At 51.5% G+C, this 18,373-nt stretch overlaps 1 protein-coding gene across 5 annotated transcripts in view; it reads right to left on the bottom strand.

Moving 5' to 3' along the window:
* Positions 1–17,862, bottom strand: part of SLCO2B1 (solute carrier organic anion transporter family member 2B1) — a 48,987-nt gene extending 31,125 nt beyond the window's left edge. The window contains exons 1-4 of one of the 5 annotated variants that reach the window (XM_045508775.2): positions 17,526–17,862; positions 5,053–5,183; positions 3,792–3,929; positions 2,316–2,478 (exon numbers count right to left, since the gene is read on the bottom strand). In XM_045508775.2, coding sequence (XP_045364731.2) covers positions 2,316–2,478; positions 3,792–3,929; positions 5,053–5,183; positions 17,526–17,541 — 448 coding nt within the window. In that variant the 5' untranslated portion in view covers positions 17,542–17,862. Of the gene's footprint in view, positions 1–2,315; positions 2,479–3,791; positions 3,930–5,052; positions 5,184–9,617; positions 9,882–17,525 lie in introns of those variants that run through there. The other 4 variants (XM_010973144.3, XM_045508773.2, XM_045508774.2 and 1 more) reach the window with 4 other exon arrangements.
* Between the last annotated feature and the right edge of the window lie 511 nt (positions 17,863–18,373).

The raw sequence follows: 18,373 nt of genomic DNA, 5'->3' as shown, positions 1-18,373 counted from the left end.
TAGAGACAGGATTGGAACCCAAGCAGTCCAGCTTCCCGTCTATGCTCTTAAACCACCTTATGCCACCTCTCTGAGCAGAGAGGTATGTGGAAGTGCCATGGCAACGGTGGCTCTTGGGTGGGGGTGGGGTGGGGTGGTTAAAGGAGGTATAGTTTGAACTGGGTGGAGAAGAACAAACAAGATTTTCCAGAAGAGAAGGCAGGGAGGAGTGTTCAGGAAGAGGCCACAGCACATGCAAAACCGGGGGCTTGAGAAGTTCAGTACGTCTGGCTTACAGAGTGTGAGGGTCAAGGACAGGGCTAAATGTAGGGCCAGGCAAGGGGTGGATGCTGGGTCTGGATTGTGGAGGGCTCTAGTGGCCTTGGCCTTCATTTTGGGGAGGGCTTGGTGTCAGCTCGGGACACAGACGCAGGGTGCAGTAAAGGGAAATTTCTTAAATTAGTACCAGACATTTGTTTCCTTGTAGCTCACCAATATTTAGTGAGAAAACTTAAAGAGACTCTCATGCTATTTTTATCCCAAATGTGGGTGTAAAAGTGGCCTTGTCTCTGTGGCTGGCCTTGCCCTTCCTGGGAGCCAGGGCCCTGAGCCATGTCAACCTTGCCCAGAGAGCTACTCTCTAGGGCTGAAAAAAGCAATGTGAACCTAGGTCAAGGAGGAACTGGACCCTCACCAAGGCTGCCTGGGTTGAAGACAGTAAAACTTCAAAAGGCCCTCAGCACCTCTGGGCCTCGGTTTCCTCATCTCTCTAATAAGCCTCCTAGAATGGAAGTTCTACAGAAATACAGAACTCAGATGCAGAATAATCTAGTAGTTGAGAGTAGGCTACCCAGGCAGGCTCCACTAGCCATGGGCCATGAAGTCCTTCCCTCTCCAAGTCTCATTTTCCCCCCTTTAAAATAGGATAATGATAACACCCCTCCAAGGGCTGTAAGCATTAAGAGTGGTGAGTGGTGCCTATGCTCAGTGCTTACTAGATATCAGATATGAGGATTATCATAGGGGTCTGTCTTCTTTTTCCACCCCTGAGTCTCCATGCCGAGCAGAGGGCCTGGCACATAAATATTAATGATAAATACTTAATTAATATTGAGTGAGGAATGAGTGAATGTAATAGCCTTGAATGTCAGAGCCGGATGGGTGCTTGGAAGCCAATGAGTCTGGTCCACCCATTGAACAGATGTGGAGACTGAAGCTCAGACAGAAGGGTTTTGCTTGGGGTTTCATAGGGAGCAGAAGGGTGTTGCAGTGAGGATGAAGAAGACCATGTGTGACCCCGCAAAGGAAAATCTCTGCTGCAGTGAAAATTCTGGACAGGGAAATGTGAGGAAGTGTAATTTTTCGGTATCCCAATCAGGCCCCTTGACAGCTCTCCACTCAGGCCTAGATGACCACTCTGCTTTCTTCCTGGATTGTCCCACTTCCCAGCCATTGCCCATGTGGCTCTCTCCACCTGAAATGCCCACCTTCTCCCACATTGCAGCTCCTCCCCATCACCCAGCCTCATGTCCTTCCCCTATTTGGGGCTCTACTGGCTCCCAGGGTGCTGGAATCTCTACCCTGCAGCAGAGCTGCCAGTGCTCATGCTAACCCACGCTCCCCTTAGAGCTTCTCAGGGTTGGTCATATCTGGATGGGTGGATGGATGGGTAAATGGGTGGATAAGTGGATGGGAGGGGGGAGGCTGCTTGGGTCATTCTGCAAGAGACAGGCATCCATCTGTCCAACTGGCTCTCAACAAAACCCCACTGGGCGGAACAGAGATTTCACTATTCTTGTCTAAAACTCTTACATTTAAAAAAATAAAATAAAATAGAATAAAACTCATTTTTTTAAATTTGTTCATTCACTCATTCATTCTTTCATCAACGTCTTGGCTTCTGAGGATTAAATGCATCAATACACATAGAATGTTTAGAACAGTGGTGCATAGTAAGTGGTGTGTGATACTGTTATTACTCCAACAAACATTTCCTGAGGACCTACACATGCCAGGCCCTAAAGTAGGCTGTGTTGTAAATTCCCCCGCACCTCAAAAAAAAAAAAAGCACTGACATACAAACAAGACATCACCAAGAGAGGCCCAGAGGGCCTCATCTTTCTGCCCCAGGACTACAACCTATCCCACTGCCCAGGACTGCCAGAGGGATCTGCCCGGGCTGACACCGAGGGAGGCAGTGGGGTGGGGTGCAGAGGACTAGCAGGTGTTCCGGGAAGCTGGACCCATCCTGACTGATGGAGGCCTGGGAATGGACCCTGGTACACGATAATGTGGCAGCTCATGTCTACCTCCAGCCCAGCCCCTCCTGTTCTTACCAGAGCTGGTGTGGTCATAGCGGTACGGCTCTGAGATGAAGTGCGGGACAGTCATGAGCACGCCTGCCAGGGTCACAAGGATAGCCCCATAGCCAATCAGTCGGGGCCTATGTACCCGGCTGCCAAAATAGCTCACAAACACAATCAGGGCTGTGTTCCCCACCTGCAAAGGGATGAGGGGACCCATTAAAGTGTTGCAGAGGGCTGTCCTTGTCACTATCACCAATCTCAGTGTTCCCATCTGTATAATGGACTAGCTGGCTGAGTAAGAATCATTTGGGTCCCCCTTAAAAACACAGATTCTGGGTCCTTCTAGGAAAGGCCCCACTGCCCTATTAGGGGAGAGAAATAAGAGCAGAGTAGACAAGGTAAGAAGTTTAATTTCATTCTAGAATGTGGGTTGGACCCCATGTTAGAACATGGGGTGATAGGGCATTCGGGGAAAGGGGTTTGAGCTTCTGGGATGTCATGAATGAGAAACAAATAAAGAAAGTCTAAAGCCAGAGGACTAAGGCTTAGACTTTCCAGCCTTAGAATCAAAATCCTTGGATGTGGGTGCTGGAGGGGATTTGAGAGCTTGCAGGGAAGAGGCAGGCTCTGCTGTCAGAATCTGGGGTGTGCACTCTGCTGCTTACTGGCTGGTGACCGCAGGTGAGGTACTCACCCCCTTAGCAGCAGACCCTTATCAGCAGAGGGTCAGTGAGAGGACTGACCCTGGAAAGGACAGTCTCTCCAATACATAGATGGGACACTGAGGTCTAGAGTTGGGAATGACTTGCCCAAGGCCCCAGAGCTAGTACTGATGTTTCCTTCCCACCTCTGAGATCTGGAGGTGGGGTGCTAAGGAACACTGGGGATGTGGTGTAGACTGCAGGCCTTGGGTTGAGAGAAATGTGACACATCACACTAGGGGGAGAGAATTTCACAGAAATCTCCTGGAAGTGGCAGAGAAAGAGTGTTTTCTGGACAGTGGCCTTCTCCGAGGGTGAAAATGTCTGGTGGGGGAGGGGCTGGACACAGCTGGACTCTGATCTCCAAATCCACACAAAGCAGCCTGTCCACTCCTTGCTGCTTGGCTGTCGGCCCAGAGGCAGAGGCCTGTGGATCCTGGGGCAATTCCATGCTGTGGTATCATCCCCTCCCCCCACCACCCCAAGGTCTCAAAGTTCTGCCTTTGATCTAATTTAAACCTCTCCATTACTGTTGAGGTGACTTCCTATGATTCCTTCCCAGGCAATAGCTGGGCATCTGAAAACGTCAAGGAACCAAAGGGAGATTGGGTGGATACAGGGACCCTGGCTGTCTCTAAAATCCCTCATGTCTCCAAGGGTGGGATCAATAGAAGAGAGCTGTGATGGGATTGCATGTGGCCCTTGGGGTAACAGTTTACGTTGGGGTAGTGAGGGAGATGGTGGGGAGAATGGGGGTGTGAGTCTCCCTCAGTGTCCACCCCTGCAGCTGTGCCAGGACCAGTACCTCGTTGAAGGCAGCCAGCAGCCCCGAAGTCTGACTGGAGAGGCCAAAGCGCTTCTCCACTGTGGAGATGGAGCTCTTGAGGTAGCCGGAGATCATGAGCTGCGCCAGCTGCAGGAAGCTGTGGCACAGGATGAAGAACTATGGGCAGCGGGCAGAGGGGCAGGAGACAGGTGGGAAGACAAATGGGGTTGGCAGGTAGAAAGGCAGAGACAGAGTTGGAGAAAGGGAGGGAAAGCGAGGCAGAAGATAGCAAAACAGAGAAACAGAGCCAGAGGAGACAGACACACAGGAGGAGAAAGAGTAAGGGAGAGTCCGGAGCAAGAGGAGAGAGAAAGAATTATTGGTGTAGTGCATGGTTTTCTACACAGGCTTAAAAACTAGAAAAGCTGTCCTGGGTACCCCGGGGGTCTGGGGGTGACCCAGGAGCCGCATGACTGAGAGCAGGGTCTTTATGAGGCCGAGAATGATGGGAGACTCTCTGACCCTCAGAGCTCCTGCAGGCTGGACTGGACCCCCGTCCTATTCCACCACTCTGCCCTCTCCCCAGGAAGCTTCCCAGATCCCCACCCCTCCCCACCCCATCCAGTCCTCCCCTGGAACTCCCCTGGGAGACCACCTGCACACAGCAAACCCCCAAGCTGCCCAACCCCACCCCACCCAGCCTCACTCAAACACCCCACCTGTCTTTAGCCCTCCTGAAAAACTGGCAGAATGCCTAAGAGAAGAAAAACTTGTTTCAAAAAATTAAAAATAGGGTGTTTATGCCAGAGCTTAAAAAATAGAGTGTTTGTTCTTCTGCGTCTCAGTTTCTTCATCTGTGGGACAAGGATGACATCCCTACCTCCCTGGGTTATTGTGAGAACTAAGTAAGACCAAGTGGGAATGGCTCCTGGCACCCTGTAGGTGCTGGTGGATGCTTGGACATTTAGAGCTGCCCTTGGTGGAGCCAGAGCTCCCAGTATTCAGAGAGGTTCAAGATCCCTGGGGTCCTTCTCTTTCCCACTAGAAAAACAGGAGGCAAGAAGACTCGTCCCCCATTGCCCACAGAGCAGCCCCTCTGGAAAGAGATAGCATGTGCCTGAAGCCAAGTGAAGTGCTTTTATAGATCATCCCTTTAATCCTCATAGCCATCCATTTACAGATGAGAAAACTGAGGCTCAGAGAAAGGCAGCAACTTGCTTGGCATTTCACAGCCAGTAGGTGGCAAAGCCTGCTCTGCTGGGCTCAGATGGTCCTGCTCCTGCCAGTCCTTGAGAGGTACCTTGATGCTGTGGAACACACTTGGCCGCAAGTCCTGAGGATTTGGGCTACATTTGCCTCCAGGTGCATCTTCTGTGTCCACCATGGCCTTCATGTGTTTGTTGGGCATCTGGAGCTCCTTACCCACTGGCCCTGTGGACAGACAGCAAGGGGGTAAGAGTGGAGATGCAATCCCATAGAACAGCCCTGACCCAGGCAGCCCAAGGTGTTTCAGGGGTTGGTGAGAACCTGAGTCAAAGCACTGTCAGCTTTCCTGCATCCCAGGTGCTGGCAGGGCTCTTCTTAAGGGTGGGTGTGTGCTCCATGTGCTCTTGCCGGCCAGATCCCACTGGGACCACCTATTTCACACCTTCATTCCATTCCCAGCATAAAGCTTCCTTCTAGGGAGAAGCTGCTGATGCTGCCACATAACCTTCAAGTGGAGGCCCCGGTGCAGAAATACACAGCCTGAGCCCTCCCTAGGGCCTATAGCTGTGAGACATCTGATGCTCCTGGAGGCTGAGTCTGCTCTGGGTCTGTTTGGCTCAGTTTAGGTTCAGAGGCCTAGGGCCAGGTGCAGGGTCAAGGCTTGGTCCAAAGTCAAGGCATAAAGGCTTTACCTGGGGATAGTTTGGAACAGATACTAGCACCTCCACAGGGCACCACCTTGTGTAACCACAGAGCTAACCAGCCCAACGCCCAAATCATACATGAACCATGTTGCTGGTCTGTGCAGAAAGGGCCCTCAGAGATCATCCCATTTAACCCTCTGCCCACCTACACCGGACAAACTGAGGCCCTAAGTGTGACGACGACTCAGGAGGCAGAGCTGGGTTAGAATCTGGATCCTTGGCCCCATTATGCATGTCTGGTTTTCCTCCTATGGCAACCATGTTAATCATGTCAGTCTCCCACTCACTGCAATGAGAGGAAAGCTGAGCCCCTTCAGAGGAATCTCCAGGGTCTCAACGTTTAATCTCAGCAAGGAGCCTGGAAGTCTTGCCTTGGGAAACTCCACTCCTCCATTTAGATGAAAAACACCTGCACCTCCTAGCAGCCCAAGAAAGGCCTCATTGACCTACCTCCCCTCCTGGGGCCCCACGTCCTGCGGAAGCCTCTCCATTGTCTCAGATGCCTCTCAACCTGGCAGGAGTTTCCCCTTCATTCAACAAGTTCCTTCTGGAGCCTGAAAACTGCCCTGAGGACACCTCTGACCCAAGGAAGGGGTATGGGGACTCTCACTCCATCTCCAGACCTGGGAGGCAAACCCTGGGAAGGGGCTTTAGAGGCCTGCATCCACCACCAGTGAGGGTTTTGTGTTCCTTACCCAAGGTGCCTAGAAGCCTGATTCACATACCATAAAATCTACCCTTTCAGAGTATACAATTCAGTAGTTTGAGTATATTCAAAAAGTTATATAGACCACCACTATCTAATTCCAGAACATTTTCATCACCCCAGTAAGAAATCCCATAACTATTAGCAGTCTCTCCCATTCCTCCCTCCCCCCCACCACTCCTGACAACCACTAATCTATTTTCTGGCTCTCTGGATTTGCCTATTCTGAATATTTCAGACACATACATATAAATTAAATCATACAGTATATGGTGTTTTGTGACTGACTTCTTTCTCTTTAACATAACATTTCAAGGTTCATCCATGTAGCGTGGATCAGTACTTCATTCCCTTTTATGGCTGAATAACATTCCAGTGTATATCAATCACATTTTGTTTATCCATTTACCTGTTGATGGACATTTGGGTTATTTTAAGTATGGTGAACATTCATACATAAATTTCTGTGTAGACATAGGTTCTCAATTCTCTTTGGTATGTAGCCAGAAGTCAAATTTCTGGGTCATATAGTAACCCTATGTTTAACTTTTTGAGGAACTGTCAAACTATTTTCCAACGCCATTTTACACTCCTGCTAGTAATGGATGATGGTTCCAGTTTCTCCACATTCTTGCTAATACTTATTATTGTCTGTCTTTTTGATTATAAACATCCTCATGGGTGTGAAATTATATCTTATGTGGTTTTGATTTGCATTTCCCTAATGACTAATGATGGTGAGAATCTTTTCTTTGCTTATTGGCCATATCTTCTTTGGGAAAATGTCTCGAGGAATTTGGCTGAAGAAATGGAAGTGTGTGTGGCTGGGGAGGAGTCCCTTTTGTGGGGCATGAACACTCAAGAGGAAACAAGGAGATATTGAAATAAAAGTGACCCCTGACAGGGAGTTGATAAGGAAGGGGCTTGCCTAGGAAAGGGAAGTGGGGGTGAGGCTCTGTGGAGGTCACTTTGAAGAAGAGGGGGTGGAGGGTTCTAAGCAAACTCGCCCAGAGGAAACTGAACCATTTCGAAACCCCAGTTTCTCTCACCACTAGAGACCAGTCACTTACTATAGTGCAGAAGCTGTGCTACATGCTTTTCATGTATGTAAAGGCTTACATGCACATTCTGCTTGCTGGTGACGCCTCTCCACAACTGTGCCTTTGGTGCTTTCCTGATCTCTATACTGTTGCCAAGGAACAGAGGCTCGAAGGTCACCAGCTCCACTGGCTCACACTGGTGCAGGGACTCAAGCCCAGGAGTTGACCTCAATATCACTCTGCACTCCTTGTGCAGATTTGATGCGGGGAAGAAGCATAACACTCTTCTCTGTCTCAGCCCAACCAAACCTAGCCAGGCCACCTGGAAGTCAGCAGTGCCCCCACCAGGGGCCAGGCCAACCAGATGATGAGGCTGGAGCTGAGGCTGAGAGGAAAGAAATCACCGACCTGGATCCTCTGCTCTGAAAGAAACCAGGGGGATGGTTAAGCCAGGGGAAAAGGTCAATGGACTAGCTCAGAACCTCCTGCCTTCCCTTGGACCAGTATATAGCGTGAGCCTCTGGGTGGAGGAGGGAAGCCCTGTGCCCGTCCTCCTGGGTTCTGAGAGCAGCCACCAGTGTGTTGGGTGGCCAGTTGCTCACTGAAAAGGGCTGGTCAGACAGGTTGTCAGTCCCCTTTGAGCCCTTCCTTGGGCTAGAGGCCTCTACAGAGGGGCTGGCAATAGGCAGTCTGACTCCCTGATAAGGGATAGAACTCCCCCTAGAAGGAGGGTCCTGAGTCCAAGGTTGTGTGTCCACTTCATGTGTCATCTCTGAGGCCGTTCCTGTCCTGTGAAGGCTTTTTTAAGGGCTAGCCCTGACAGGAGAGAGGGCAGCTGTGGGACTAAACCTGGGCTAGGCCAGGGTGTCATGTAGGAATGAGGGGAGAGGCTGGAAGCCAGGCCTCAGGAAAAATTTCCAGCCCCTTTCTCCCCCAGGTGGACACCCAGGCTTTGGGGTTCCACGTAAGCCAGATGGTTCCAAGGGCTGGCAGCCAATAGCCCCAGAGCTGGCAGGCAGGTGGTCTGTGTGCCTGTTGGTGGGTCACGTGGCTGGTCATGCACACAGGCACACTCATGTCCATCAACTGGTAAGTCACTGGTCCACTAGTTCACTGTCCTTTAAGGGGGCTGTCTATTTGGGCTATCAGTTGGCCACCTGTCCTGCAGCTGCTCAGCAAGCCAGTCAGAAAGTCGCCCTGAGAGTGTGTGCTCAGTGGTACAGTGTTTGCTTAGCATGCATGAGGTCCTGGGTTCAATCCCCAGTACCTCTACTAAAAATAAATAAATAAATAAACCTAATTATACCCCCTCAAATAAGTAAATCACAAATAAAAAATAAATTAAAAAAAAGAAAAGTAACCTGAAAGTCTGTCAGCCAGGGACTTTATTTCAGACTCCAGAGGTCTGCAAGGCAGGTCTCCCTCTAGCTAACCCCTCCATGGCCAGGAATCTGAGTGCGGAGGGTAAGGGGCAAGATTCAGAGAGCAGCCTGACAGGGAGGGCTGCTTTTCTTTGCCTGTTCTTTCCTGTCAAGGCTCAGAGGCCTGCCTCCTCCAGCCACCTCCCAGCTATAAGCAGCAAATATGGGCAGATATGGGGCTGGGTGTAGGTTTAAGAGCCCTCAGACCTGGGTCTGAACCCCAGCCTGCTCACTGGTCCCTGTGTGAGCCTGGATGTGCCCCTTTATCTTTCTGAGCCTGTTTCCTCTGTAAAGTGCAGATACAGCATTTACCTCAAAGAAGTAAGCCATCTCAAGCACCTGGTTCAGGCCTAGCACACAGGAGGCCCCCTGAGGGCCACTGCCATCCCCTTTCCGGATAATCTTCAAGCACCTCTGAGGTCACGAGGTCCAAATGAATCCATTTCCTTCCATGCACACCTGGCTCCTCCACGTTAAACACCTCCCTCTGACAACATCATCATTCTGTCTCTGGATTATTTCTCCCTGTCTTATGTAAGCCCCAGTCATCTACAGATCTGAGGACCTGGACCCCTTCCCCTGTACCCTCACTAGCTGTTAGAGGTAAGTGCCCAGGTTTGAATCCCTCGGCTGCAATCCATCTATGTGGCCTTAGATCAGCAGCCCTCTGGCTTTCTCATCCTTATTGCAGGAATGGTAATCTCTACATCCCACTGCACAAAGCACTCACTGAGAACCAGAACCTTTCACCCACATTCAGCCTGGACACTAAAAACCCCAAACCACACCTTACCAACCACTTGAAACTTGGCTTTGCTACTCCGCTGTCTTCATTTTCCTTCTTACTCTTCTTAGACAGACTAGCCCCAGCAAATCCCTTGATTGTTCATTTCAGGAAATTCTGGAAGGACTGAGCAACTTTTCAAGGGAAACCGGCAACAGAGTGTGCACCTCAGATTCTTCTTATCTCTCCCCTTCAAGTCCTCATCTTGCTGTTTCTACCACCAAACGCTGGATTGTTTTATCACGATTTTTACCCAATCCCGGTCAAGCCTCCCTCACTCACCTCCCTCCCTGCACTGACGAACTGGCCTTAAAACAAACTTTCAAATGCTCAACAAATATTGACCTTTCCTCCCAACTCTGACACATAACCAAAGCTTTGAGAAGTGGTGTTGTCCCTTGTCACCATAAATAATAGACTTTGTCTTATCAACAAGTTGTCTCAGTGATGTGTGGGGAGCCCGCACTGACACGATGCATACTAGGTGTACAGTGAACGTTGTTTTCTTCCCTATCAGGTAGTCCCTCTGTCAGTTGTCTGTCCTGCTACAAACACCCTGCCTGCCTCCACACTTGCTTTGGGACAGCAGGGAACATTGCTGCATCTAGAACCTGAGAACTAGAAGAAGTTCAACCATGGAGATCTGGGGAGGCAGTCAGAAAGCTGGCCCAATGGAGAAGTTTGTCCTGGGGCTACCACAGATGGATAGACAGACAGACAGAGCAACATTGTGTGCTGGACTGAGCTGGGCACACTCACCCATCCTCCTAGCAAACTGTTGAGGTAACTGCTGTGACTCCATGACACAGATGATGAAACTGAAGCACAGAGAGGGGAAGGGACTTATCCCGGTGCTGGGGCTTCTAAGTGGCAGAGCTTGGACCAGAACTCAGATCTGCCTGACTCCTGGGCCCCCAACAGTAACTACAAGATGGTGGCTGCCAAAAATGGCCTCAGAACAAGTGGAAAATAATCTCCATGTAAGCTATTTCTTTTTCTGGCCTGGCTTCCCTCCAGTGAATTGTCAAAGGTGGTTGTATGTGAACAGTCAGCCATTCTACCAGCTGATTTTGTAGCTGGTAAGTCAGTCAGTCAGTTTGAGGTTCTCAAGAGAACACTGTCAGAGCAAGGCTGGATGGAGAAACGTGGTGAGAAGGACATGTGGCCCCCAGTGAGAGGGACTCGAGTAAGGTACAAGTTCAGGACTCATAACCAAGGCCCAGATATGAACTTTTAGGAGACATGTGTTAAGAAATCCCCAGGGATCCTGGGCAAGTTCTCACAACCTGAGGCTGGAGGAGGAGGGCTTGACCAAGGAAGAACAAGAAAATTGCACATTCTCTCCAGGACCCTCAGCAGAGAGAGCAAGATCTGGGATCATTTAGACCCAATGTGGCCTTGGGCCAGCAATTAGACCTCTCTGAGCCTCTGCAAAATAGGAATAATGAGCCTCTCCTCTCAAGCCTGCACGAGGGTCACTTGGGATAACATCCTCTGTCAAGTTTGTCCCAGACTCACCAGGGAGTCTAGTTCCAGGCCTGGTCACCAGTCCTCCTGTGGGAGACTCAGCCCTAGCATTACTCTCTCATCTCCTCTTGATCTCTGAAGAGGCACAGACCCTTCTGGAAGCTTCCCTTTGCTGTCTCCTTGTTCTTGCTCCCCATCCCGTCCCCACCAGCTGCATTCTAAGAACTTTTTGGTTCTTTTTTAATAATTCCCCTGTGTGAGAGAAGGAAAGGCCTCTCCCTTACACCTGCTACTCACATGTGCTTTGCCAAGGCCATCCTGGCATCCTGGCATTCCGGCAGAGAGAGACTACAAGGCAGAGATTACAACTGTGGGGCCCTGGCCAAAGGCCCCATGTGCAGCTGTGTGAGCTGTGTGCCATGAGGTGAATGGCGCCCTTTGGAGTTGTTCAGGGCATGGCAGTCCTGCCTGGGGGCACATCTGGCTCCTAGACATTTTGAGGGGCTTGCACAATGCTGGCTAGCCAAGTGTTTTTAAGTTAGTTGCCAGCATTCAAAAATCAGGAAATTTCACACAAAACTCCTGATTTTTGTTTTTTTCTTGAAGGATTAGCAGATCTGGCAACACTGGGCCCACATTCCCATATGGAAACATTCAGCTGGTCCAAAATGCTGCGCCTGCATGTGGCAGTTTGCCCTGTTGGAGCCTCTTTGGGCCCACCTGGCTGGCTCCAGGACACTTCTCACCTGCCTGTGGGCTTTCCCATCTATGACCCACAGCAACCCTGGGCCTGAGGAATCTGCTGGACAGGAAGACAGGGCTGGATTAACCCTCTGATGGGTGAGGCAACTAGGCCAGAAAGGGTCCATGATGACTCACCCAGGGTCACCATGGCGGGGACAGAGCTGATTTCTGCTGGTTCTAGGAGTTAGACTGAAGATTGTTTCCATACATATTAACAGCTCTGGGAGGTGGTGGCTGGGGGCCCGGAAGCAAGCAGCCTAGGTCTCCACTTTCAGGGAGCTCCTAAGGGGGGTGTGTATGGGGGGTGTATCTAGCACTGAATCACAATGACATATGTTCACTGTGTGACATGAGTTCCAAGACTACAGAAACATAGCAGAGAGGCCCTAGTCTACGTTGGAATGTTCTGGAAGTCTTTCTGGAGGAAGAAACATCAGAGTAAAGGGCAGAAGTATGAAAGTGCGAAGACTGCTCAGGGAACAAATAGTCTGGCAAGACTAAAGCACTGGAGTCAAGATGGGGAGATGAGGCTGCTGTGGTTGGAGGAGCCAGGCTATGACCACCTTTGAACGCCAAGCTGGAGGGTTGGGCTTTTTCCTGAGCCCAGTGATGAGATCTGACTTGGCGTCCTAGGAAGACCTCTGTGCCTGTGTGGGGAGAGTGGAGAATTTAGGGGCCAGGGAGAAGGCAGGAGTGGGGTCCAGAGGAGCAAGTGATAATGGGACCTGGGCCAGGTAGTGGCAGTGGCGATGTAATGAGCTGATGCACCACTTGGGGAGGTGGGATGGACAGGACTTGGTGGACAATCAGGTGGGTGGGGAGCACAGGAAGCCAAGGCGTCCTGGTGGGTAGGGAGTGGGGAGAGGTGCAGCTTTTGCTCTGGGTGACCACCGTTGAGGGCAGGATTATAGGGTGATGGTGAGCTCAGTCTTGGATGTGGTGAGTTTGGGCTGGCAGGGGGTTTCCCAGAAGGAGACACCTAGGAGGCCACGGACTCCAGGAGAGCCCAGGAGAGGATATGGGCTAAAGCCAGACCTCTGGCTTTCAGTCTGGAAAGCATGTGTGGTGAGAAGGGCAAACTTCCTTTTGAGAGTGAGACACCATTACCATATGCCCTTACTGAGGAGAACAGAACAAAAGAAGGAACCCATCCTAGAACTATGTTCAGGTACCAAGGTTGAGGGGGCAGTGCAGTGTCACAAAGGAGCCAAGATGTTTCTGGAAAACCTACCAACCTCCAGTACTCACACACCTGCAGCCCGAAACTAGGAAGGGAAATATTCCCAGCAGCAGACCTTGGGCAATCCATCTGTCACAATGATGGCAGATATTTCTCTCTGGAGGTGTTGGGGTGGGAGGCAGCCAGCGTCATGACCCACCCCTGCCTCCAGCCCTTCCTACCTCCTAGATTGCCCTGGGCTCCCTCAGCCTGCCGGCTCCCCTGCCTAGCTCCTGCAGCCCACGCCAGCTGTCTCCCCCTCCATAAACCTCCCCTGCCCCTCCTGGTCCAGTTCCCTCAGCCCTTTCTCTGGGATGCGAGGCTGGTCACTCTCCTGCATTATGTATGTTCCCATCTTATCTGCCTGATTAGCCAGTGGACTTCCCCGGGCAGAGGCTGTTCTCTCCTGGGTCCTGATGGACCCCCCCCCCCCATCAGTTCCCTGTTGAAACCCTCTGGGCCAGAAGACTTTGAATTCAAATATTTGTTTTGGCACATTGTGGTTGTGACCTTGGGCAGTTTATTTAACCTCTCTAAGCCTCAGCTTCCTTCTCTGAGACCCTTATAGTCTCATATAGCATTTTTGGTAGGAGTAAAGGAAAATGCGCTGCCAGGTACACCACGGTCCTCAACAACGGTGAGCCCCTTCCTCCCTCCTCACCCCATCTGCAGCACATGGGTACAGGCACCTCAGCCTCCAAGAGGTCAAGGCCACCCTAATGAACATTATTCCCCGGCCCCAGTAGATGCTTGCCATTCCCCAAATCCATCTGTCCTTTTCCACCTCTTAGCCTTTGCACACGCTGTACCCTCAGCCTGGAATGTCCGATCTTCCCAGAAAACTACTTCTCATCTTTCAAGTCCTGGCCCAGCTTAAGGACATGATTGTTGAATTCTGTTAAACTGAATGAGGGAGAAGAGAAAGCCAGAGTGTGGGGGTCTGGAGAAGCAGAGGCTGCAGCATGGTCCTGGTTGGATGGGGGCCATGTGAGGGCCCTGGGGGCTCCAGTTCCCAGTGTGACCCTGTGGGGCTTCTGGAAGGGGAAGAGTCAAAGGCAGGAATGTGGGGAGGTCTTGGGCTTTGGGCTTGGCTGTCATCTTTGGGAAATTCCTCCCAGCAGAACCCTTGGGTGGTCTGTTGAGAGGACAGTAACATGCTTGAGGTCCAGTTGTTGCAGGCCTCCAGCTGTTGCTCTCTGGTGGTTTCCAAGCTGGGTCAAGGACCCTGCACTGGGGCTTTCTATTCCCAATTCTGGCCCTGACTACCCCATCTAGACCCAAGATGACTCTAAAAATAGTGGTGAAGGGTGAGCCCTGAGCCCACAGGGAATTCAAGCCAGCCTCCTCGGGCCCAAAACACAGCCTGAGGTTCAGAGATAATACGACTATTGGCCCCCACCACACTGCCTCCCCCAACCACTAGCCCCAGTTTATTTCTTTCTGTGCTTACATTTACTCCCCAAGGGCCCCACTGTATCCCACCTCACTCCTTATCCTGAGTCTCCAGTTTTCAATAAGAGTAGGATTTCAAAGCAGGTTGGAGGGAGGGAAGGAATGTCATGGGGAGGGAGGGGGAGGAAGGAGGGCAGCTTCTGTACTGATACTTCCCCAATATCCTGACTCTGCCCAGCTTCTGCCAAGATCTGGGGCCTCAGGAATGGATCAGATTGGACCCCATCCCCAGGGAGCTCCCAGTCTGGTAAGGCGGGCATTGTTCTCCATCACTTCAAGCATTAGTGCTTAGGGCTCTGGGCTGCAGCCCAGGATAGGTAACAGAAACCAAATTTACCTCCTCTCCACATCCAGGGTAGCAAGCCTGTCCCTACAGAGAAACTGCTGCTCCATTGCTCCCTCCAGAGACAGAAAACTGAGCTTCTCAGCACAGGAAGGGTCCAAGTGACCACCTCAGCAGACTCCCACCATCTACTGCCCAGATGGAGAAAGTGAGTCCTGGAAAGGGACTGAAGCAGACTGGGCACTGGATATCTGGCACCCAGTTGTGGAGTCTAGGCAAGCTTGCCATCTGGTTCCCAGCAGCCTGAGATCTGGCTCAGCGGGTAAGGCCCAGCCTGGGAGGAAATAGCTCTCATCTCCTGCCCACTCGCTAGTCATTAGCTCCCGGAGAAAAACTTACTTTGTCTGAAATCAGTGGAGAAGTACCCAAAGTGGGTGGAGGCTCACCGGCATGGGGTGTTTGAGAGGGAAGAGGAAGCCCCAAGGTTAATGGCACAGACAGGAAAGGGCTTTGGCATCAGACAGACCTGGGTTCTTGCCTCCACTCTGTTGCTTGATTGCTGGGTGACCTTGGACGAGTCACTTGCCCTCTCTGAGCATCTGTTTCCTCATGTATTAAAGAGTGAGGGCATGTCACTGCATTCTTATAAAACTAGTGATGCAGTGCTGCAATTTAAACCTAGGGCTGCTGGTTCTTTCCCTTGCCCCACCTCCCTGCCCTGGGTTGGCCCAAATTTGACCCTAGGACTGGAGTGAGCAGTAGATACACCAGGAACAAGGAAGGATGAACAAAGAGAAGGTCAACAACATATGAGAGCGGTTATTTCCAGCTGGGAGAATCAGTCTGAAAGGCTCCCTAGAAGAGTTGGTGTTTGAAAGAGTTAGAAAACAGGACAAATGTCATCAGAATGGGATGTGGGTAGGTGCCTTCTTGGTGAAGATAAAGCTGAGTAAAGGTGCAGAGGTAGGGAAAGGGCTACTGGGAATCTCAAAATGGGAATGGCCTGGGGAGATCATTTTCTCAAGCCCCGCCCTCACAGACAGGGAAGCTCTGCTTGTTGCTTAAAGGCATGTGGTGAGTTGGTGGTGGGGCATGGCTGAAGGCTAGATCTGACCCTGACTCCTCTCTCTTTCTGATGTGGGTCCCTGGCTAGGACAGCTGGCCCCTCTTCCTCAGGCATTGGTCTTTTCCCAGGCTCCAGGCTCTATATCCTGCCTCATCTTACCCCAACATCCCTCAGACCAGAAAGAGAGCATGGGGTGTGGTGGGAAATCCTGGCCACAGCTCAGACTGAGGCTCAGGAAGGGAGGTCACAGGTGGCTTCTGGTGGCTCATTGAGCAGATGCTGGGGTCAGCCTCCTGCTGTATGTGTAGGAGGTGGAGGAGCAGCTAGAGAATATTCCAGAGCTGAGCCGTGCAGGGATGAGAATCACAGCTGGGGGACAGGCACAGTATAGCCAGAGTCATTAGTTTCTTCCCATTCCTGTAGGATCACCAACCCTCCAATCCCATAGCACACTAAGGCTGATTGGGAGTTTGGTTTATCAGTTGCCCATCTTCAAACCAACCCACCCATATCTTACCTCATTGTCATCTCTCCTGTGAGGCCCCCAGAGGAAGCATCCATCCCACCCTTCCTTCCATACAATGGTCCTCAAGCCATGACTGCAGCACAGCCATGTCTGCCTGCTCAGCCCAGGAAACCCACACACTGCGCTCCAGATGCGAGTCTGGCCTTGCCTGAGTGGGAGTGAGGCACACAGATAGCTGGAGGGAGGCCAGAGGTGATCCCCACAGGGCTTCCAGCTTGAGGGCCACTCTATCTGAAGACCCTTTGTTTTCTCCACCTCCCTCCTCCTGCCCAAGAAATGCTCAGCTGGGCGCTCTGTTCCCAGAATGGCTGCCGTCCCCACATGGTGCTTGGGTCACACTCCAGCTTGGCTTCTCAAGGCTTCAAGACAACTCCGCTCCCGCCTCCTCCCACCCCACCGCCAACAAGCACATGTAGGTCTCTGCAGGTATCTCTCTGAATCCACTTCTTTTCTGTGTTGATCTTTCTGATTCTCTGTCTGCAGGCCTGTCTTTCCCCTGTATCTGTCTCTGTCTGATTCTCTCTCTCTCTCTCTTTCTCTCTCTCTTTCTCTCTCTCTCTCTGTGTTTGTGTGTGTGTGTGTGTGTGTGTCTCCACTTCTCTGTTTCTCTGGGTCTCCTCTGCAGCCCTCTCCCAGGCTGGTGGCCCCTGCCCCTGCACACTCCAGCTGACACCTGTTGATCTTTGTCTCCCGCTGTCTCTCTCTGGCCTTCTGTCTCAGCCTTTGTCTGACTCTGTGTCTCTGGACTTGCTCTGTTTCTGATTTCACTGCTCCGTATCTCTGTTTTTGTCTTCTTTTCTGTCTCTATCTTTGCCTGCTTCAGAGGGTGAACAGGGCTCTGTGAGCAGTCGGGGGGCCCCTTTCCGTTACCCTTTCAGTTTCTCTGTTTCACCAGGGAGGTTAGGCTGGGTTCTCTGCCTCCAGCTGAGTAAACAGTGTCCCTTCCTGACCCTCTGCTTATTCACTCATTCATTCCACACACCCTCACTAGGTCCGGCCATATGCCTGGCTCTGTGTAGAAAACTGCAAGCCATTTCCCCCATTCCCCGCCCATCCCAGCACACACATGTTAGCTCTGCAGCTTCACCTTTTGCACTGGCAATGTGGCCCCCAGACTCCCTCCCAATGTCCCTTCCTGACTTTGTGGTGACTTACCTATCCTGGGTCCCATGACTTCTGGGATGCAGTGAGTTTCAGCCCCTATTTCAACCTCAGGACTAGAGTTGAGCAGGGGAGAAGGAGTGAGAACTTATTGGGGGCTCTTGGAGACAGCAGCTGGTTTCCAAGCAGGGATGCTCCAACGTGGGGACTCCACGCACTGAGTTGATCGATGCTTCTTGGGCCACACTGGACAGTAGCCACCTCTTCCAGGTATGAATTAAGAAGTCCTGCTCAATCTTGATCCCACTCTCCAAGTGCCTAGCTCCCTTAGTCACTTGTTTCCTCTCTCTCTGAATTCCTCTGATGTCTGGCTGGGGCAGCCCAGGGCCAGACTTGTGGAGGAGGCTGGGTTTGTTTAGATCCAGCCCCACTGATGGGAGGAGGCTGCTGACTAGCCTCCCCTCAGCCTGCTCCTTCCCAGCCTCTTTGTTTGGCATTTCCCTTGGATATTTTCTCTTCCCAGCAGTGAAGAGGTGGGGGGGGGGGGGGGCGGGCAGAGGGAATGTTGACACGCCAGCCCCTCCCAGCCCTGGAGTCATTCATTCCTGATTTTCCAGTCTGTTTTCTGCACCCTCATTCTTGCTCTGAGCCTCCTCCCCCACCAAACTCTTGTCCCAGTCACAGGTATTTTTCACCCTCCATGAGCCCCATGCAAAGCCTTTTTCCCCAATGATCTCCTTCACTGAGCCTCTGTCCCCTTCAAGCTCTCATCCCCTCTCACTGAATGCCCATCTCCTCTCTGAATTCAATGCATCCAGAGCAAGGAGGGACCCTACCTACTAGGACTCAACGGCCACAGGCCACAACCATCTGTTGGGGGACAGGGACTCACGGTAACACCT

This window comes from Camelus bactrianus, chromosome 10 (assembly GCF_048773025.1).
Source record: "Camelus bactrianus isolate YW-2024 breed Bactrian camel chromosome 10, ASM4877302v1, whole genome shotgun sequence".
NCBI lineage: Eukaryota > Metazoa > Chordata > Mammalia > Artiodactyla > Camelidae > Camelus > Camelus bactrianus.
This window is presented reverse-complemented; position numbering and strand designations above follow the sequence as displayed.